At 48.2% G+C, this 22,126-nt stretch overlaps 1 protein-coding gene across 2 annotated transcripts in view; it reads right to left on the bottom strand.

Moving 5' to 3' along the window:
• The window catches only part of AKAP9 (A-kinase anchoring protein 9), a 647,464-nt gene that overhangs the window by 34,917 nt on the left and 590,421 nt on the right, over window positions 1-22,126 (bottom strand). For both annotated transcript variants that reach the window (XM_078663639.1, XM_078663638.1), the window contains one exon: window positions 7,591-7,676. In XM_078663639.1, coding sequence (XP_078519765.1) covers window positions 7,591-7,676 — 86 coding nt within the window. The remainder of the gene's footprint in view (window positions 1-7,590; window positions 7,677-22,126) is intronic.

Here is a 22,126-nt window from a genome sequence, read left to right as displayed (position 1 = left end):
CGTGGTGACGAACTGCCACCATCGTGGAAATCGCTCTACCTAGCGAGTCCGTGGTATCCAATCCACATCGTATGGAGTAATGCGCTGCATCCCGCCCTTCTGCAAAGGCTGGAGCGAGCTTTGCCCGGGCCTCCGCCGGGCACTGCGGCAGCAACTCCGTAACCGTATCCCACAGAGAGTGGGTGTAACGGCCCAAAGGCAAGCTGTGTTGACAGACCGCAGCCCCAAACTGAGTGAGGAGAACAGCTTCTTACCAAACTGGTCATACCCTTTGGATTCCCGATCTGGCGGGGCAGTCAGGAATGCGGTCTGGGAACTAGAGGCCTGGATAACAGACTCTCAGGGGTGGGGTGGGTGGACAGAAAGCAAGGGTCGCCCAGAGCCGGGCGGTGGCGTCGGGCCACGTTCCGATCTACAGGAAGGCCTGTAGTGGACTTTGACCAGGTGCCCAGCAGAACGTCAGAGAGGGCTTCATTAAACAGCAAGAGAGGCTCAGAGGAGCTTGCTTGCGGTTTGAGCACCTCAGTGAGGAGGTTAGTCCTCACGTCCGCGGCGGTGAGCTCAAATGCCAAGGCCTTGGCCGCCCTTGTCAACACCACGCTGTAAGCAGCCCCCTTCTCCGTAGCTACGGTAGGAGGGGAGACAAATCCAGTGTCGGGCGAAGTGTCTAGTCCACTGGCCTCCCCTAGCTCAACTGCCCAGTCCTGATCCAACTGGCCCTCCTGTGCGAGAGGGTCCTCAGACCCCTCCCAGTCCTCCCCGACATCCATCTCCTGATAGTCAGGGTAAAATGATGGAGCCGGATCGTAGATGAATTGCTCATCCCTCGGCGTTGAAGCCGGCGCCGGTCCGACGCCGGATTCGGACCCGGGCTGGGACCGGGGACGTCGTCGTCCGGAGACGGCGTCAGGGGCAACATGATGGCGCAGGCGGAGGGGTCGTGAGTGCGACCGGCGTTGTCACAGATCCAGACCTGGATCCTGAGGGGCCATGCGGCGTCGTGACAGGAGTCATCGACGGCATCGGGGCCTAAGCACCCGACAGCGCCAGGTCCCGCTTGGGCTCCCAGACGGATCCGCGGGGCCCGAAGGCGCCTCAGCGGAATCCGGCAGAGGGAAGCGCGGCCTCATGGCCGTGAGGAAGGCGCTGATATCCTCCGGCGTCGCGTGCAGCCCAGGGACCGGCAGGTATGGAGCTGGACGCGGCGCTTGCAGCCGCGTCGCACGAGCGTCGGGGGGAGTCAGAAGAGCGGTGCCACTTCTTAGACTTCTTGTGCCTCGACTTACCTGAGGACTTTGAACCCGACGAGTGGTGTCGACTCACCGAACTGTGATGACTGCGGCCCCGCGACCGGTCCCTCGACCTCCTCCTGGACCGGGACCTCGAGCGGCGCGGGGCCGACTGCCGGATTTCGAGTCGCTTACGGGACCGCTCCCGCCTAGCTTTCGACGTCAAGGCCCGGCAGTCGGGACACGACTTGTCATCATGGTCGGCACCGAGATAATAAAGGCACCGACGGTGGGGGTCGGTAACTGACATCAGTCGGCTACGGTCGTCACAGTGCTTGAACCCGGGCATCCCTACCAGCACCAGAGTCGATAAACGACTCGATAAGATCCAAAATATATCGAAAAAAAATTAGTCAAAAAGTGACTAAGGAGTACTGCTCTTCTCAGATCTGCGCTTCCTGGCGCTGAAAAAAGAAGAACTGACGTCAGGGCGCGAGGGCCGCGTCTAAGTACTCCAACGACATCATCCCGGCGCCAACGACGGACGCGGAGCCAACGACGACGGACGCGGAGCCAACGACGACGCCTACCTACGCGCAGAGGTACTGCTAAACAAAACTTTCCGGATCCAGTCTGATGCCTGGGGATATTCTAAGGTAAGGAATCTAACACTAACCTGTTTCTTTCAGATGCTTGTGCCCTGCAGTAGCTGGGCAGGTAAGGACATAACTGTATGCCACTTCCATAGCCATGAAATGAGTGAAAGGTGGATTGAGGTCGACGAAGAGCCATAGAAAGGCCCAAGGACCTGCCCATAGCCCTACTGTCCTTAAAGCGCTCCAATGCCGAATATGCCTTGTTTTAGATAAGCCAGGAGTCCTCAACCAGGCGTGGCATCACAGGACAAGTCGACAAAACCACTCTGCCTAGGGAGTCGGTGGTGTTTAGTCCACAGCGAATGGTGAACTTAGCGGACTATTGGCAGCACCTGTGCAACCATATCCCACAGGGAGTGGGAATAGCAGCCCAAAAAGCATGCGGTGTTCACTGCACGCAACAGCAAGTTTGTGAAAGAAAAAAAAAATTCTTGCCGAAATTCTGCAGCCTCTTGGATTCCCGATCCGGCGGGTGGTTGGGAATTCGCCAGGATTTACTAGAGAAGTAAAGGCTTAGACAACCAAGCTCTCCGGGGTAGGGTGTTCCGTGAGGAATTTGCGGTCCCCAGGTGTGGGGCAGTGGCAACAGGCAATCGGCCTGTTCACACGAGCCCCTGTGCTGGGCTTGGACCATGTCCCAAGAAGGACATCAGTAAGTGCCTCATTAAATTGGAGAAGCAGTTCAGAAGGGGACACTCCCAGCTGAAGCACTTCCATCAAGACATTAGTCTCGACTGCCACCTAGGGCAAGCTAAGGTTCAGGACCTCATCCGCCCTCCCACCACCACTGTGAATGATGCGCCCTCCTCAATAGCCACGGTAGGAGAACAAAGCAGGCCAGTATCTGTAGAAGTGTCCAGTACACTGGCCTCACCCAGGTCATCACACCAGTCCAAGGATCCATAAGGCTAGTGTTCCTCAGGGGCAGCGACCCTTCCCATTTTATCCTGATTCCTAGCCTGTAGGAATACGGCTCAGGCTCTGGCCTGGAAGGCATGGCTTCAGTCAGCGTTTGAGTCGGCTAATGCTCCTCCAGCACTGTGTCCAAGTCAGGGATGAGACTGGGGAAGGCGCTGGGTGTGTCGGCCTTGGGACCGGCACCGGGGAAAGTCAACATGGTACCACCGGCACAGATCTGGATCCATCTGTGGATCCTTGGGGCCTGACTGGCGCAGGAGCAGCTGGTGTGGATCTAGTAGGAGCCCCTCCTGAACCAGTGGGGCCCGCAGGCGCGTTGGAGGGAACATGCCACGTAAATATGAGGTGCATGGCCTTGTAAAATTCCTTTACTTTAGCGGGGTCGCTTCTGCTCCCGAAAATGCAAGAAGGCCCAGAGTTGGCTAAACCGCAGAGCCAGGCCTCGAGGGATGTTCCCTCTCTTGTTAGCCAACAGTTAAGGGGGGTGAGGGGGAGTTGAAGAGCAATTTTCTTCTTGTAGCTCCCAGAATTACTCGAACAGCTCAACAACTCGGAGTGAGATGCCGACTTCACAGCAACGCTACCCCACTTGACCCTGCGCCTATCATTCGAGGGAAGAAGATCAGTAGTTAGTGATATAGGGACATTAGCTAAATGGTTAAATACATATTTTTATGAACACTAAGCAGCGTTGTGATCACTAGCTACCCTATTAAGTACCTTCATGTTGACCTGACTACCACAAAGAGAATGGGTAATTAAAAAGAAAACAAGTTACTTACCTGTAACTTCAGTTATCCAGTATTGGTATCTTTCATAGATTCACATGCACCCACCCTCCTACCCGGAGAGTCAGTTCTCTAATTTTGGGATACTCATTTCCCACTTGTGCTAACGAAAATCTGAGGAGAACTGGCTCTGCAGAGAGGGTTCTAGAGGGTGCTGTAAGCTGATTGGTTGGGACAAAATCTTTGGTCCTTTTGGCATAATGAGGTAGATAGGCTACTACAGTTTAGGCCTCAGGCCTTTCTCTTAGGCCTACTACTATAATTTACCTTTGGCACTGCTTTTTTATATACTGTGGGACTCTCGCCTCGGCGACGGGGAATGATTCAGGCATGTGAATCTATGAAAGATACCCCAATACTGGATAAGTAGTTGATTCTACTTGTATGGCCGGGTCGGTTAAAGGTATGGCTAGCTTGCGTATTGGATAGTGTGCAGCTATTACAAGCCCTCAACCCTTAGGATAATGTAAAAGACAGAAGCTGGTAGGCAGCACCTGACCAGCATTTTACTTGGGTACTATTGAGCATAGGTATGCCCCATTCCTCGTCTTCCGCAGCAATGGGGGAAAATGCTATAGTTGTCTAGTGGCTCATATGTGGTGTAAAAGTCACCATCAATTATGACAAAACTGTGGGTATCATAAATGTCCCTGTGCGAGATGAGGTCTTGCATCACCAGTGTCTGACCCCCCTACTGGCCACACGATTAAATACATTATACAAATAATAAGTGCACAAGTCATCCCTGGTGATGGCATGTGAGACAATGGGAAGTAAGCGTATTTTGATGTCATGGGCCTCTTTTGCCTATATAAAGCCGCCAGAAGGACAGCCCCTTCCAACACAACGAGCCAGGATCGGATAAGGCACATAGCCCGACCTATGGACAGAGTGAAGACAATATGTTTCCTGGGGAAGACATATGTCGAACTGGCCAATAAAGGACGTCCAGGCCGGATCACTTAGCTAGGATTTCACACCAGCAATATCCCATGGCAGAATATTTTTAATAGTGCAATTTGTGAATTGGTCATCGTCAGTTGTGGTCAGGTGTCCAGAGTCGCTGTTTGGCCAAGGTGACTCAAGATCGCGTGAATAACTCCTCCCCCCCAATAGAGCACAGAGGGTCCATATTTCCAAGTCATTCTATCCTGGATGTAACCATGGCATCAGTCTGGTTGCAGGACGTCTCTTTCTGAGGTACTTGTGATTTACAGACAGAAGATGGATTGAGTTTAACCCTCATCAGTGTGCCGGGAGGGGGCCCTAAGCAGCTCTAACCTTACCAAACCCTCCATTAGGAATTTGGACTTCAAATGTATCCTAATATATGCAAAAGTCCCTGGAGAATCAGAGGGGTCTTGCAGAGCTCGGCATGCAAGATGTCAATGTGAATGATTTGAACAAAAGTTGCGGAATGTCATCATATGGTATATACATTTATTTATCAGGGACTCCTCATCTTCATGCATTCTCTGAGCCAATTTGGTAAACTTTACCAGGTGAATAGTGCCTGTTTCTTCTGCCAAAGCCATATTTCCTGGTATGAGCATATCCCCCTCAGACCATTCCTTCCTTTGGAGTGAAAACCTATTTAGTCGACCTACCCAAAGATTTATACGAAGAGCTGGCCAGTTGCGGTTTGCTACATGGGGAAACCTAGCGCGTTGGCATAGTATTAGATGTGTCAGAGACCGGACAGGGAGAGGGGCAGAGATAAGCATGATTAGTAATGCTCTCATTTTTAAGACTATTTCTTTCTTCTATTAGAGACACATAGGTAGAATGAGGTACTTGTAAGGAGGATCTAGGGCCTGATGGCTTTGCAAGAAATGTTAATTGTCCAATTTCTGCAGATTGCATGGCTAATTTTGATCTTAGATCAAACACCTCGACCCGAAGGCTTGGCACTAGCTGAGCTACGCTATTGATGTACATCACATTGTCCCCCAGTGTTTATAGTGGTAGTGGCCACTTCCAGAGATGCAGAATGCAGAGTACCAGACTCTCTATCCTTCAAGGCGCCCTTCCTACGGCACAAACCTGGTGGAAGAGAGGCAAAGATTGAAAATCAATTCACACAGGTTATTGGATGGGATAGTGGTACAGAGTTATGCTCCTCAGTAACAATGTCAGGAAGGACAACATTAGGGTCAACCATCTCTTCATCAGAATCAATCCAATGTCAGTGGTATCAGTGTTAATCTGGGTATGTGACGGCAAAGACTTTGACTTCTGTTCCTCAGTAAATATGGGGGAAACACTGAAACTTTGTGACAAGGTCCTATTAACTGCGAGTCCAAGGAGCCAGTATGTTAAGGCAGCTTTTAACTTATACTATACTGTGGCCAAAATCCCTAAGTGCGGAGGTGGCTCTGTTGGCAAGTGTAAACGGTGTGGCTCAGACCAGGTGGAAATTATACACGTTTTTTCATACCCTAAATTAGAATCTCTGCTACAAGGGATAGGGGGATTCCTAAGTCATGTCGCCAAATAGTAGATCTGTGTCACTTCTCAAATTAGGTTATTACGGTTGGTAGATGATACAGAAGACAATGGGATATTAAAGAAAGAATCTTACTTGATATTTATCGCCATGACTGTAGCATGGCTTTGCATTGCGTCAGACTGGCTGAAACCAGAGCCTCCAACATTTGCAATGGGGAGATTCAGCTTTCTGGCCATATATAACATGGAAATTAGTTTATATAGACTTAAGGGATGCAAGATGAGATAGTGGGAAGAGCGGATCTGGTCCTCAGTTACTGAATGGATGAAGGATTTGGAGGGTTCAATAAGAGGTAGAAATGCAAGCGGGATGCTGGTAAGTCTATCTTGAGCTGCAAGGGATATTAGATATCAACATTGTTGAATTAATTAAATATGTATATGTTTTAGCTTCTCCATCCTGGACATTTGCACTCTGCATTTTTATTAATTATAATGAGATATCTAAGGTTATTGTTAGGGCTATGTATATGATCTCTTATGAGTTGAGCCCATTTTTTTCCATGCACTTGCACTTTCACATGGTACTTTATTTTGGTATGAACCTATACTGCTCATCTTTTATGATATGAGATTTTGATATTATGTATATTTATTAACACTTAGCGTCTTATCCAGTGTATGGAGATATTTCTCTTCATGCCTCAGGATTAGCTGGTTGCTTGCTTTAATATCAATTAGGACTTAGGAGAAGAATTAATATGTTTGCTAAGAATGTGCAGAATGTACTAAAGATGACTTCTATTTGGAATGCTTTATAGCATCTTTTTTTTTTTCTTTTAACCAATTTGGATGGATATCTATTTTCTTGTATGTCTCTTGCCTACTAATGTTATGTATAATCATAGGGTGAAAATTAATCAATAAATACATTTAAAAAAACCTTGTTTGACAGCTGACGTGGTGTCAGACAGGACCCACTTAAGCTACAGAGTTGCAATAGATTTGTATAGGTGTAAAGCAGTCTGATAGGTTTAGGATACAGAAGATCATAATTTTGCAGGATAAACAGCATCTGTATTCAAAGTGTGAATGCCTTGGGAAACACCCTGCCTGAGTGCTTGAGCAACATCAGCTCTAAGCTCAATATGAGGACAATAATTCACCCTGAGAAAGAGTCCAATCATGAAGCAGAAGGTCCTGGAATGGAAAGGTCTCCAGGGCAGAGGAGAAAATGTTTTACCTACAAGTAGGTGTGTTAAGCAGCTGTTATGAACTAATTTACAATGCAAATGTTTACACAGTAGACTGAAGTGAAAACTACTGTGTACAAATTGATCTGACTCGAGTTTAGAATTGTAGAACAGGGACACCAGAGTTGGTCTTAATACATGACATTTACTTAATGGGTTTTTAAAGTTGTGTTTATGATCAGACACAGAAAATGTCTCAATCACTTATAACTGAACCGGTTCTATATACTGAAGCATAGTTGAATACAATTAAATGTAATTTGATGTCTGAAATATAAATACTTCGTTTTTGCTTTACCTGGACTCTGTGCGAACCCATTCCTATTAACAGTCACTGAGCTAGGACCCATTGCTCGTTGCCATCTACGAACTAAGAACTTCATTCTGTAAAGCAATATACAGACATTTTATTTCATTTTTAACTTCATACATTTTAAAGCAAATGTAAACATGCTTACTATTTAATATTACTTTGGAATTTTAAATGGTCTAATATTTTTCAAACTGGCTGACACAGGAAACACACAATTATTGTATTTACCTCTTGCTAGTGGTCAATTTCTTTGCATATTAGTCAAGAAACAAAACCTTGGAATATAAACATGTAAAATCAACATATTTAGCATCCTGATTGCAGAGATAACACACATTCCTAAGTGGTCCACAACACCATCTTTCATTATAATTATGTAAACAGGCCTGTTTCTGGCCAAATTATAAAAAAAACTGGGGACGTTTTATATAGCGCAAACTTGACCCGAAGATATCAGAGCGCTTTACATGAGCACCAGTTGCAGTACAGATGGACACATACATTTTGTTAGGCACGGGGAAATTAAGTGATTTGCCCGGAATCACAGTATGTTGAGCGTCCCTTGCGAGACTCTAACTCGGTTCCCCAGCTCCGAAGTTGACTGCTCAGCCATTAGGCTACATCATATCCCCTGTTTAAATTAAATTGCCTATGTGCCCTCCAACGATTAGGTCGAAAAAGAACAAGTTACTTCCAACGGTAATGCTCTTTATGGTGGATACTTTATCTAACTGCATATTCCTCCCCATAAGAATATCCCCAGATTGCTGACTGGAAGAATTTACTTAGCATTATCCTGCACTCTAACAGGTGGCACTGAAATTACTCCGTACTGCCACAGCGGAGTAGCATATAAGTGCCACCCCTGTAAGCAGATGTGATTTCTCATTCTGCTCACTAAGAAGTGGATCACTACAAAAACAATGCAGGTGGCAATGTGCATAAAAATTCAACTTACAATTTATTAGAACGCTCAGGAGTCAACTCCACAGAGCCAGGAGGTTGGAGGGCAGTGAGGGATATACGAATAGATAGAGTATCCACCTGAAAGAGTACTACAGAAGCTGGATACGTCTAACAGCATATTCTTTCCCTTAAGACTAGAAATCATAGTAGTACCTCCCAAAGCAGAGGGTCTGGGGAGTGGACTCAAACCAGAATGTCTTCCCGGACAGAGTGTGCAAAAAAAGCCCTGCATTCATATCTGGCTGTCAAAGCTGTATGTTTTTGCGGACATGTGCATGGACACCCACGTCGCAGCCTTATACATGTCCAGAACCCGTGCCCCTTTGCCAATGCCTTTACAGAAGCCTTGGCCTGGTGGAATGAGCCTGCAGTCCTTCAGGGGGATGCTTACTGGCTAGAGTAGAACACTATCAATCTAGGCACTGTCCTTGTCTGCATCACCTTCCCTTTATTTGCTTCAGAAAATCCTACAAAGAGCTGGTCATATGCATGAGGGCCCCCTTGTGCGGTTCATTTTATTTTTTTTAATCATCTTTATTGAGTTTTTACAAACATGGGTAGGTGGGAAGAATACAGCAGTCATTAGTACAACAGTCTGCATGGATGCCTACAGGAACGTAGTGTGTAAGCATATAATACAAAATGGTAGAGCTTAATATGTTGTTTTCTGCTTCATGTAAACAAGTATTAGCAAACTAACATCAGTATATTGGACGGATTGAAGGATATTGTGACTTGCTGCACATCAAATTAATTGCTGTAGCACAGATCCTTGTGTGGTCAATGTGAAATCTCAACATCCCTTTAAGCTCGAGACAATGGAGTCTCTAATTTGAAGGATGATGTGGAGCACAAAATGTTGGCACAGTGATGGATTGACCAACATGGATAGGCATCACAACTTCTGGCAAGACATCTACCAAGGTCCTCATCAGAAACTTGTCTGGAAAAAAGCTGGTGTGGGGAGCTGCATCAAGAGCACCTGCCGTTCATTCACAAAGCATGCAGAGGTGATGGCAATTATGAAGACTGTTATGATTCAGTAGTAGCAGGGAGCATATTTCCACTGGCTCAAAAGGCGCGCATATAAGAAATGCCACTACTAAGTCCACTGTAGGCCTGAGCGGAGTCCGCAGAGTTCCGCGCTGGAAATGTTTACAGTGCGAATGGCACCTTGCGCAGCACAAGAGGGCCCTGTTTCTTTCTGTTGCTCGTGCAGATGTTCTACTCAGGCAGCAGCGTCCTCTACGCGAACGGAAGGTTTCTCAATGCAACTGCCCACACTGAGAAATTTCACAGGAGGTGGTCTGGAGTAAGAATTTCCTTGCTTGCGCTTCCCAACTTAACACTGGGGAGTGAGGAAAAAACTCCCGCCTTGGTGGGTGGAACTGCTTATGCACTCCAGCTTAACTGGTCCACAAGCCTGGACATACTCCTGCCCCTAAAACTACAGACAATAAAATAAATATGGAACTCAATCTCACATTTCCACTAAAAATGAAAGTAGTCATCAGTGTTAGCAATGTCCAACTAATTCGACCCCAAAGAATTCACTCCAAGCTTCTCCAATTCAGTAGTTGAATAGAGCTGATATGGGATCCTGGGTCAATGCAATGTAGTTTTGTTAGAAGGTGGTTCTGACCATCTGAGCCGCCCAGATATTTCGCTTTTTGAACACCTAATTGTTGAGCTTTTACTGTGGGAGAGCCTCATAAGTTGGGACTCACCCCTGTGAACTCATGATGAAAGAAACTGCATGTGAATTTTAACAGTGTCCCCCTGGCTTGACTAGGCCGCTGCAGCTGGAGTAAGGGGCACCGGGATGGTTACATGTAGTCACATGTGTGCATGCGTGTGCAGACGTGTAGGAGCTGCACAGGGGAGATTCCTGGCTTGCGCAGCCCCAGAGCAGCTACAAAATGAATGGTGTAGTAGGACTTATGCAGAGCTGGGTGGTGACATGGAATAGGCTTTCTACAATGGGAAGAAACACTTGAGGGAAAGTCAGTGTGCTTTACAGTGTATTCCATTATTCTCCTATGATGATGGGGAGCACATAGCTAGTTTCACTTTCCTAGGGCCTACAAATTCCAGACACGCACCAAAGTCAACTGTAACTTATGTGAGAAGAAGTATTCTGCAGAGTCCAAAGTCATATTTGTACTGCTTTTGAGTCATCCAGAAATGTGATATTTCTCTGAGTGAGCTCATAACCAGGGCCTGGTTGGGGCTGACCCTGCCAGGTTGAATTAATGACCTTCCTCCCCCAAGCCAGCCCTGCACAACAAGCGTTCCAAGGGCGAAGGCCTCCACTCCAAGAAGAGAAGATGTGTGGAGCTACAGGTTCACCCATCAGCAGCTGACACCTGGTGTCAGGCACCAAGCTGCTCTGGAGAGAAGGCAGTGAGGGGGGAAGGGGCTTTCAGAGACCATGTGGCACGAGACCCCTGGATGCCGCCATTTTGAACAAACTCAGAGGCTTGGGCAGGAAGGAGGGAGCAGGGGCAGAAAAGAAAACAAGTTACTTACCTGCAACTTTAGTTCCCCAGTATTGGTAACTTTCATAGATTCCCATGCTTTTGCATCATTCCCCGTCGTCGGAATGGGAGTCTCAGTAACTAAAATACCATAGCAGTAGGTACAAAAGAGAAAGAAAAAAGGCCTTGGCCTCATTCCCTTTTGTAGCATATCACCCTCTTTGTGTAAAAGAGACCAAACTTTGGCATCAGACAATCAGAAGAGCCTCACCCCTTAGAACCCTCCTGAAGGAACCTCAGAGCCTCACATTTTCGTAGCCGTTGTGTAACAGTCACCATATCTGCTGAAGGCTGAACTTTCCCCGGGGAGGTGGGTGGGGCGCATGGGAATCTATGAAAGTTACCAATACTGGGGAACTAAAGTTACAGGTAAGTAACTTGTTATCTTACCCCAGTATTGGAACTTTTATAGATTCTCATGCTTTTGTATCAGAGTAGCAAGCAGTTAGCAATAAGAAAACACATTTTGTGTCATACTATACATTGCAATAGCCAACATGACATAAAGATACAAAATGTGCCAAATTACGGAAGGTGGGATAGAAAGGAAAGCTCACCAATTAGTGGAAGAGGTTCCTCAGGACTGCCTGGCCCACTGCCGTATCTTCTTGTTGCAAGGAGTCCAAGCAGTAAGGCTTAGTAAAGGTGTAGACACTGCTCCAGGTAGCAGCTCTGCAAATGTCCTTAATATGTACCCCCGCGAAGAGGGCTGTTGAAGACGCCACTGATCTTGTGGAATGTGCTCGAACCCTGCCGCAAAATGGCAATGTAGGATGGCACTGGTAATCCATTTTGCAATCCCCTGCTTCGACAGAGGGAGACCCTTGCTCGGACCACCAAAAGCAACAAACAATTGGGAGGATTTTCGAAATCCCTTGGTGCGCTCCAAATAGAATTTCAAACATCGCTGCACACCCAGAGAATGTAGCGATCTCTCCGCTGGTGTAGCCGGGTGAGGAAAGAAAGCCTTAAGAATAACCGGCTCGTTCAAGTGGAAGTCCGACGGTACTTTGGGTATGAACTTTGGGTTAGTTCTCAAGATGACTGTGTTTCTTTTGAATTGTAGAAAAGGCTCCAGGATTGTGAGAGCCTGCAACTCCCCAATACGCCTTCCCGATGTGAGGGCAAGAAGGATAGCCAATTTCCATGACAGGAACTTCAAGTCTGATCGATGAATTGGTTCAAACGGGCATTTCATGAGTTGAGTGAGGACGAGATTTAGGTGCCAAGTTGGAGGCGGAGGCCTCACTGGTGGATAGACCCTAAACAAGCCTTTTAAAAATTGTTTACCAATTCTGGAGGACCACAACGAAGGTCCAGACTCAGACCGTCTGTATCTTGAAATTGCTGCCAAGTGTACTTTTATAGATCTGTTCGTGGAAGGAGCCCTCGCTTGGGAGAGGACTTCTTTAATTTCCTTCGAGATGGGGAGATTCATAAATTCTCGCTGCTCAGGAGCCATGCTGTCAGGTGTAATGACTGTGGATCCGGATGCCAAATTTGTCCTTCGGACGTTGTAAGAAGGTCTGGAATAGTCCTCAAGGGAAGAGGAGGAGCCAGCGACAACAGATGGAGTTCCGTGTACCAGAACTGTCTCGGCCAAGCAGGCGTAAACAAATGTCCTTGACCAGGCTATCGAAAGCGCATTCCCTAATGATCCTCGGTGGTGAATCCTGCTTGCATAAGACCGGCATTTCTTGTTGGTCGGCGTGGCAAAAAGATCTATCGCCGGTTTGCCCCACTGGCGGAATACTTCTTTTAGAACTTGTTGGTTTAGTTTCAAATCGTGACTGATTGAAGATAACCTGCTCAGTCTGTCGGCATTCTCGTTTAGAACTCCTGGCAAGTGTTCTGCCTGCAGTGACATCCCGTGAAGGATCGCCCATTCCCAGATCTCCTGAGCTTCCTGCGACAACGGGAAAGACCTGGTTCCTCCTTCTTTGTTCACGTAATGCATGGCCGTGGTGTTGTCCGTCCTGATGAGAACTTGTGAACCTCCTAGGCGAGGGATAAAGGGTTGCAGAGCTAGTTTTATCGCTCTGAGCTCCAGTGGATTGATGTGGAGCCGACGATCGTGACCAATGGCCACTGACATGCAGGTCTTGCATCACCGCTCCCCAAAAATCCAATGACGCATCCGTTGTCACTACTTGAGGAGACGGATCCCATACGAAGGATAGACCTTGGGACAAGTTTCTCTGGTCCGTCCACCACAGGACCGCTCTTTTCATTGTCGGAGTGACGGTCACCTTGTCGTCGAATGATCAGTGAACCTGTTTCCATTGAATGTCCAGTTGTTCCTGAAGAGGACGCATTCGCAGTCTGCAGTGAGGAATCAGGGGTATGCATGACGAAATTACCCCCAGCAGAGACTTGTAGCGGCGTACTGAAAGACACCTTCTTTTTCGTAAGTCCAGAGCCATGGTTTGCAGCTTTTCCTGCCTTTCTATGGTCGGAAAGGCTTTTGAGAGTTTTGAGTCCAGGATGGCTCCCAGGAAACGTGCCTTCCTGGATGGGACCAGAGATGATTTGTCCTTGTTCAACGTGAGTGCCAGATTCTGAAACAGGTTTGTACAAGCCTGAACAGCGTCCCGCGCTGCTTCCCTGGAAGGAGCTTTCAGCAACCAGTCGTCCAGGTAAGGGAAGACTTGAAACTGATTTCTTCGCAGGAATGCCGCTACTGGCGCCAGCACTTTCATGAAAATCCTTGGGGCAGAGCGAAGTCGAAGGGTAAAACCCTGAATTGAAAGTGGCTCTTGGCTACTGTAAAGCGTAGAAACCATCTGTGTGCTGGGTGAATCGGTACATGAAAGTATGCATCCTCGAGATCGAGCGTGGCAATGAAATCCCCCGGATTGATCAGCCTCAGGGTGTCTTGAAGAGAAACCATCCGGAAAGACAGGGAGATGAGATAGGCGTTGGGCTCCCTGAGATCTAAAATGGGGCGCCATTTCTCTAACGTCTTCCTTACCAGGAAGAACCTGGAGTAGAATCCCTGTCCTTTTTGGTCAGAGGGAACCAGCTCTATGGCCCCCTTGAGGAGCATCTGATGAACTCCGAGCCCCAGAAGACGTAGGTGTTTTGATGGAATGGCTGCAGGGGGTTTTGCTGGTGGGATTTTAGTGAATTCTAAAGTATGGCCCTTTCGAATCATGTTGAGCACCCAACGGTCCGATGTTATCGTGGACCAATTCTAAAGGTATTTGGATAACCTGCCTCCAACAGATGACTTCTTGGAGGAGGGTCCAGTAGGAAGAGCCCGGAGGCCGCTATTGGCGCCTGGACGCATCACGTCCCTGGCGAGCCTGCTTTCCTCTGTTGTTAGGCCTGGAATAATTGGAGGATTGGCCCTGCCTTTGTTGGTAAGGCTGGCGGTACTGCTGAGAACTTGATCCGTAGGACGAATATCTTTGCTGTTGGTAAGATCCTCTGTAGTTTGTACTCTTGCCCCTGGACCCTCTAAAAGGAGTTTTGCGGTTCTGGATCGTAACCAAGGATCTTGCGGTCTCAGTGTCCTTTTTGATGTCTTGGAGAGTGTCTATCAATTTCCCGAACAGTGCCTCTCCATCTAATGGAAGATCCAGGATCTTATTCTGGATCTCGGGACGAAACCAGGTCGCTTTCAGCCACCCCTGGCGACGAAGGACCGCCGCTCCTGCCAAAGAAGGAAACGCCGTTGTGGCAATGTCCATGGCGCAGTCAATGACCTCAATCGATGTCGCCTCCCCCTCTTGCAAGACCTTTCTTGCTTCTGCTTTTGGTTCTGGCGGAAGCTGGTCCAGGAACGGTGCGACATCACACCAAAGTTGGCGGTCGTATCTGCCCAATATAGCTAGGGCATTAGCTGCCCGCACCAGAAGACTCGCCAACGACGAGAATCTTTTCCCGGTATTGTCCAATCTCCTTCCTTCCTTGTCCGGAGGAGTTGTTAAAGGAGCAGAGGGGTTGTGGGATTTTCTTTGCGCCGCTTGGGAAATCACTGAGACCGGTCTTGGGTGGCCTGTCAAGGCAGCTGGACCATCATCAGGCGCTTTGTACTTTTTATCTAGACGCGGTCACACAGGGACCACCGACGCTGGATTTTTCATAGTCATAAGGCCTTCATCCCAGAGATGCTGTACTATTTGTATGGACCTTGTCGTCTTCCTGTAAGGTTCCTTGAAATCGTACAAGAAACACTCGGAGGCCACCGCAGGCATTGTTAGCTTGAACCTGCCAGTCGCTCTTTCCATCAGCTGATAAAAACCTCCTATATTTGCGGGCGGAGAATCCACCGGATCCGCACACAGTGATGGAGGGTCCGGAATGACGTATTCATCCCACTCAGAGGCCTGATCAGCTCCATTCTCCGAATTATGATCCTCATCCGAGGAAAAATCATGAGTTTCTGCTGGTCTGGAAGGCTCCCGTGGAGTTGAAGCCTGTGGCTGAGGAGACATCTGAGCTGGTAATCCAGGAACAGCCGCTGAGGCTGGCGCCGGGACAGGCAAGTCATGCGCAACTGGAGCCAGAGCAGGCCCTGCAGCCTAAGACTTGTAATCTTGCAGCATTTTGTGCAGATCTTGCAGGAAAGAAGATTGTACCGTAACCATCTCCTGACCAGAAGATTGCTGTGGTTGGGCAGCATGATGTTGATAACCTTCCTCCTGGTCATATCCTCCTTCCGAGTCCGTCTCCTGGCATTTGACCGGAAGTTGAGAGGGGCTGTCAGCATAGCCATACGAGTCCTGATCATCCCCTTCGGACTCATCCTCATCAAACAGCAGAGCCGGAGGCAAGGGGGGTACCCTCCTGGGAGATGTCATGTCTGGCGTAATTCTGGTCATGGAAATAGTAATTCTCTTTTCCGAAGCCAAAATCGTCGACGGTCCCGTCGATGATGGAATTGAGAATGCAACCGTCGTCGGCTTCGTCGACGGAATATGCTTCGTCGACACAAGAACACTCGACAACGAGATGGGCGTCGCCGATGCCGTTGACGACGAGACTGTCGACATCCCAGCCGTCGTCAATGTTGCCGTCGTCGAGGCCCTCGTCGACGACACTGTCGTCGTCGCCACGGTCGACGAACTCCTCATCGTCGACACTGTCGTCGTCGACGTTGTCGTCGTCGACACCCCCGTCGACGATGCCGTCGTTGGCGAGTCCCTCGTCGACGCTGATGTAGCTGCCGTCGACGAATCCATCCTCGTCGACGATCCCGCCGTCGTCGATTGTCCCGTCGACGAGCCTGTCGACGGACCCAGATTCAGTTTTAGCTTCGATTTTTTTCATCGACAGCGCCGTCTTTGTCGACGACTTGGAACTTCTGTCAGGAGATTGGGAAGTGGATTTCTTGAAGGCTGGATCAGTCTTCACACCCTTAGAAGGCGTAGATGGTCCTACCCTCTCCTTTTCACCATGGTGAGGAGATTGGCATGGACCCTGGCTCTCGGACTCTCTGGGGGTCTTTTTTGAGGCCTTAGTAGGATGCTCCACAGAAGGAGAAGGGGAACCCCTACCCCTTTTATTTTATTTTTTATTTTATGTGCTTATATAGCGCCTGAATAAACCTCCGAAGGGGTATCTCCGCGCTTTGTCCAGTGTAGGAGACTATGCTGTGCCAGATCGTTTCAGAAGCTAGAACAAGTAGAAAATTAACTACTAATAAAAAGGTGGGTCTTGAGGGTTTTACGAAAAAGAAGGTGATTAGTTATAAGTTTTAATGTTGGGGGAAGGGAATTCCAGAGAACGGGTCCTGTGTATGCCAGGGCGCGACCTCCCTGACGAGACTTTCTTACTTTAGGGACCTGTAATAAATGGAGGTTGCTGGATCGTAAGGAACGGCCTGGGATATAAGGTTGAAAGGCTTTAGTAAGACATTTGGGGCCCTTTCCTATCAAACATTTATGGATAGTACATAAAATTTTAAACTTTGTGCGTTGCCGCACAGGCAACCAATGAAGTTTAACCAGTAGAGGTTGGGAGGGGGTCCTAGATGGAACATTAAGGACCAACCTCGCCGCTGTATTTTGGACTACTTGCATTTTGTTCATTTGGCCTTCATTAGTTGACAAAAGAAGGCCATTGCAGTAGTCTAATCTACTGATCACTAGTGCCTGGACTAGAGTCTTCCTGTGATTATCAGGTAGATAGGGAAATACCCTTTTCAATAGTCCAATGGTCCTGAAACAGGTGCCAGCGACTTGATTGACATGATGTTTGAATGTCAAGGCTTGATCGAACAATACTCCTAAATTTTTAACAGTCTGTTTTGGAATTGGTACAGGTCCTAATTCAGTTGGCCACCACTCATCAGACCACAATGTCACCGCCTCCCCAAATAGTAAGACTTCTGTTTTGCCCACATTACATTGTAAACAATTCTCCGCCATCCATTTTGACACTGCCCGCATTCCTTCTGAGAAAGATTTTTGTAAAGCAGGAGTGAAGGTTTTGAAAGGAAACAGAAGCTGGGTGTCACTGACCTTCTTGTTAAAGATGCAGAAGCAGAGTCCTCACTGTCACTGAAGACAGTATCCTTCCTGGACCTCAACTTCTGGAGCCAAGTCAGAAGCCTACCCTCATGGTCCTCGAGGGTCTTGGTTGAAAAGGTGCGGCAGATCTTACAGTCTGCAGCTTTGTGATCAGGATAGAGGCAGTAGATGCAATCCTTATGCTTATCCTCAATGAAAAGTCTTTTCTTGCCACAGGTGGAACATGGCTTGAAAAGGGCCTTCTTCTTCTACTTGTCAGACATCCTGGAAGGATCAGCAGACAATCTGAAGAAAAAACTGAAGAAAAATCTTGAAGAGAAAAACTCTTGAAAAGTAGACTGAGCAGAGCTCAAAGGAGACTCCCTAAGCACAACGTGTGGTAGAAAATCTAAGGCTCTGAGGTTCCTTCAGGAGGGTTTTAAGGGGTGAGGCTCTTCTGATTGGCTGATGCCAAAGTTTGGTCTCTTTTACACAAAGAGGATGATATGCTACAAAAGAGAAAGAGACCTACTGCTATGGTATTTTAGTTACCGAGACTCCCATTCCGACGACAGGAAATGATACAAAAGCATGGGAATCTATGAAAGTTCCAATACCTCGGTAAGTGATGTGTAGCTGTGTGATAGGGCAAACAGAGACTTCCTGCCAGCCCCTTCCCCAATTCTAAAAGGAGTTTGCACAGGAAGAGGAGCTCTCTCTGGAGTGGGGTCTGCTGAGGAAGACTGGTGCTGGAGCCTGGCGCCATGGGTAGTTGTAAGTAGAAACCCCCTGACTGTCCCAGGATCCTGAATAGCACCAGGAAGGTGCTATAGGACCAGTGAGCAGGAGCCTGGGCCTCTGCAAAGAGAGAAGAGAGGCCCAGGAGAAGAGCCAGGTGAGAGGCTGGTGCAGGGAGCCAGTGAAGACAGCTCCCTGTGGAATCCACCCTCTGTGAGACCTAGAGGGTGAAAAAGAGTGCTCCCAGTGGCTGGGGAGCCCCACCAGGAGCAAGAGGAGACGAAAATGGCGCAGATCGGTATCCTGGGGGCTGAGTGACCTCCAAGAAGACTGAGGACGAAGCGCGTGTCAGTCTTGCCAGTCTTGAATGTGCCCCCAGGGTGGGTCAGGTCTTAGGGGCTTCCCCCAACAGAAGCTAAGACGGGGAGCGCCGTCTCGCTCCCCATGAAGATAGTGAAAAGGGTCACGGGATTCCAACTTCGGCCGTCTTGTCCCCGCGAAGACGAAAGTCGGGGAGTGCCGTCGCGATCCCCGTGAAGGTGCCCAACCGGGGTGCCAGGAGCCCACCCTGGCCCCCGGCGACAACGGAGGAAGTCAAGGGGGCCCGGAATCCCAATTCTGGGCCCGTCACACGGAAGTAATGCCGGGGAGTGCCGTTGCGCTCCCAGTGAATATGCCCCGAAGACAGAACTGGAAGTCGGGGAGCGCCGTTGCGCTACCCATGAAGAAGTGCAAGGGGGCCCGGGCCCCGAAGGGGAGGAGGAGGCCGGAGGAGTGCCGCCGCACTCCCCCGAGGTCCAGCCGGAGCGGGCAGACCAGAACTGAGGTGCCGGCTCCTGCGGCAGCACGCGAGGGTGCTGGCCGGGCTGGGAGCCGGCGAGGGCAGCAGGGGGTGGGCTCCCCGGGCTGCCCTCCATCGAATAGGCAATGCGGGGCCTGGGTGGGACCGGGCCCAACGAAAAGAAGAGCGGCCGGGGTGGGCTCCCAGAGCCAAAGGAACCACTCACCGCGGCAGGAGCAGCCGGGGGATGGCCTCCCCATGCTCCAATCCATCCACTGGGGGTCCGGGTGGGACTGGGCCCCCCAACGCTTAACTGGATGCAGCGGGAGGCCGCCGAAGCAGCCTGTGCGGCTCTCCCCGACACAGCGGGAGAGCCGCTGCTATAATATGCAGAGCTGGAAGAAACGCCCCATAATGCTTTGCATGCCCGGGCGGCCTGCAGGAAAATGCCTCTCTGTTTTGCTGTGTGTGGTGGCCCCAGGAGGACGGTCACCACGAGGTGTGTGAAAAGGTGCAGGGGGAGCTGCAGGAGCAACGCAGTCTCCCCAGCACGAAGAGGAATAGTCCCTCCCTAAGTCTCTGGGGACTCTGAAGAACTAACGCCCTCAAGGGCTCAGCTAGCATTTAATCAGCTCCTGGGCTGGAACTTTTGTTCTACAGCTGGGGGTGTATTGAGAGGTGCATTAAGATGTGAAGGGCTGAGTTGGGGATGTCTGGAGAAGTGCATCCCCTGGAGGTGAAGAGAAGTAATTGCACCACAAATGCATTTACCTATGTTATTTCTTTTTAGAGGTAATGGAAGTCACATGTGTTATGTGAAGTACCTGTGTAAGGTGATGTAATAAGCAAAGTGGAGTTATGTTGCTGGACATTCCTGCTAGGGTGTCTGGCTGTATTTGCGTACTCGTGTGATTTTACCTGTGATGCCTTTTAGAGGCTGTGATTGCAATGCATTATAATTGTTATCCTCTATGATAAGTACCTCATTTAATGTGATGCCCAAACATGTATTCTTGCTGCTGCGTTAGGTGAAGAACAATCCACACTGTTAGCCCCTAAGAGGTAAAGGTGTATACTATATGGTCAGTACGACATGTTAAGTCACGGTTATGTGTTACCAGGGCAGGTGTACATAGTTTCAATGATTGTTGAGATAATGGGGTGGGTCGCCCCTGGGATGGTGCCAGTGCGCAGGGCCCTCCCTCCAGGTTATGTTCGACTAACGGCATTAAGGGGCAAGATCATGTGCATACATGGGAGTGGTGGTACTAGACCCCCCCCCCCCCTCTGGAGGGGTGAAAATGTTATGCACTGTCTCAAAGTAATTCCAACAGCTTATATATATTTGTAAATTGGTGCATAGTATTAAGTAGTGTGTGTGTTTAATAAATGTACTCTTTTATAAAGCAAAGTACAGACTGGACAATCAATTACTGAGTGTTATTTCTGTGCACCAGTAATGGCGATTACTGGCCACACCACCTCCATTGAGTAAGCCTTAGACTGCTCTGCAACGCTTCCCTCTGAGAGTCAGGCGCTACACTAGGGTGTTTGGTTCCCAGTAAAGGACGAATGTGACATGTTATTTGTGCAGGCCTCACAGATACTGCCTAGTTTTCCAACAAGTTTAAATTAGCCTCCTCAAGAAGTCTCCACCAGACTGCCGTGGCTACCTGTAACCTGAATATGAACACACTGTATCATGTGAAGCCAGCCTTGAAATCGCTGGCTGGTTTTAACTCAAATTAAGGACTGAATGTAACAAGCCAGAAGTGTATGTAGGATGCTAAACACCAAAAGTGTTAGAGCACTGATGCTACAACACAACATTTACACAACACTTAGGTCAGTCTAAAAGACAGGCCTTAAAAACACAATGAAGTTCACACTTCAATTATCAAGAGAAATGTAAGTAGGCATTCAAGGATCTAGTGGAGATTGTTTCAGTATTTTAATTCGTTCCTTCTGTTACTTGGGAAGAACCATATATTCAAGGAACTTCCAGCCATTCTAAAGCCCCAGATAACATGAATTTATTCAAATGGTGAGTTTAGCCTATGGACCATGCCTCCCTGATAAATAGTCCTCAAATTCATGAGTGCACGAATGTTGACCTTGTAAACAATCAGGAACCAGTGTAGTCTTCACTCAAATAACAGTTGCAATTTATATGTATTTCCATAAGGACTGCCTAATTCTATATCTACTGGAGGCGACACAGAATTTTGTTAGTAGTGGTATGAAGCCTGCGCCACATTAATTTAACATGAATGCATGTTGGCTCTGCCTATCCTGACTTTGTTCAATTCAGACAAAAAAAGGCTGTAACATACTAAGTAAACGAATATCAAAACAACAAAATCCTGCCAATGTTTGGCCTTGCTCTCTTTAATTAACAGACGCCAAATACCACACACTACTCCTAAGTTTTAAACTCTAAAAAAGTAAAATACTGGGGTCCAGGAGTAATCGAAAAATCATTTATTTGTTTTACTGCTGTACAGGAACCCACCAGTATCAGTCCAGTCATGCTGGCTTTTAAAGCAATCCATCTTCCCTATAGCCATTCTCTGTCCTTTTTAGTCAGTGTTTCAGAATCCAATTAAAAATTTAGCTGAGTGGAAGGAGCAGTTAGGTATTGACTTACACATGAAAGACTACCCATATATTTCGTCTAAGTAATGAATTCGTTTCCTACAGATATTAGAAGGCAAGGAGGACAGTGAAGAACCCCGATACACACCATAGGCAAACTCAGCCGCTTATTGCAAACTGTTAATCAAGATAACGTGGTCACTGCTATCAAATGCAACAGAGAGGCTGAGGAGCACAAGAATGCAGTTGCCCTCTCATCTACAATGTTAAGTAACCTCAAACACGTGACACTCAGTGCAGTCTCTCCATGTTAAGGTTGATGAGGTGACCCAATAGTTCATGTGCTTCCTAATGAATAGGCAACTGTTTGGTGACCAACATTTCCAAGATCCTAAGAAAGAAGGAGGGCAGAAATAGGAATATATTTTTGATGGATCAACTGGACTTCA

Source organism: Lissotriton helveticus, chromosome 10 (assembly GCF_964261635.1).
Source record: "Lissotriton helveticus chromosome 10, aLisHel1.1, whole genome shotgun sequence".
NCBI classification, from domain to species: Eukaryota; Metazoa; Chordata; class Amphibia; order Caudata; family Salamandridae; genus Lissotriton; species Lissotriton helveticus.
The sequence above is the reverse complement of the archived record's forward strand: the minus strand, read 5'-3'. Positions and strand labels throughout refer to the sequence as shown.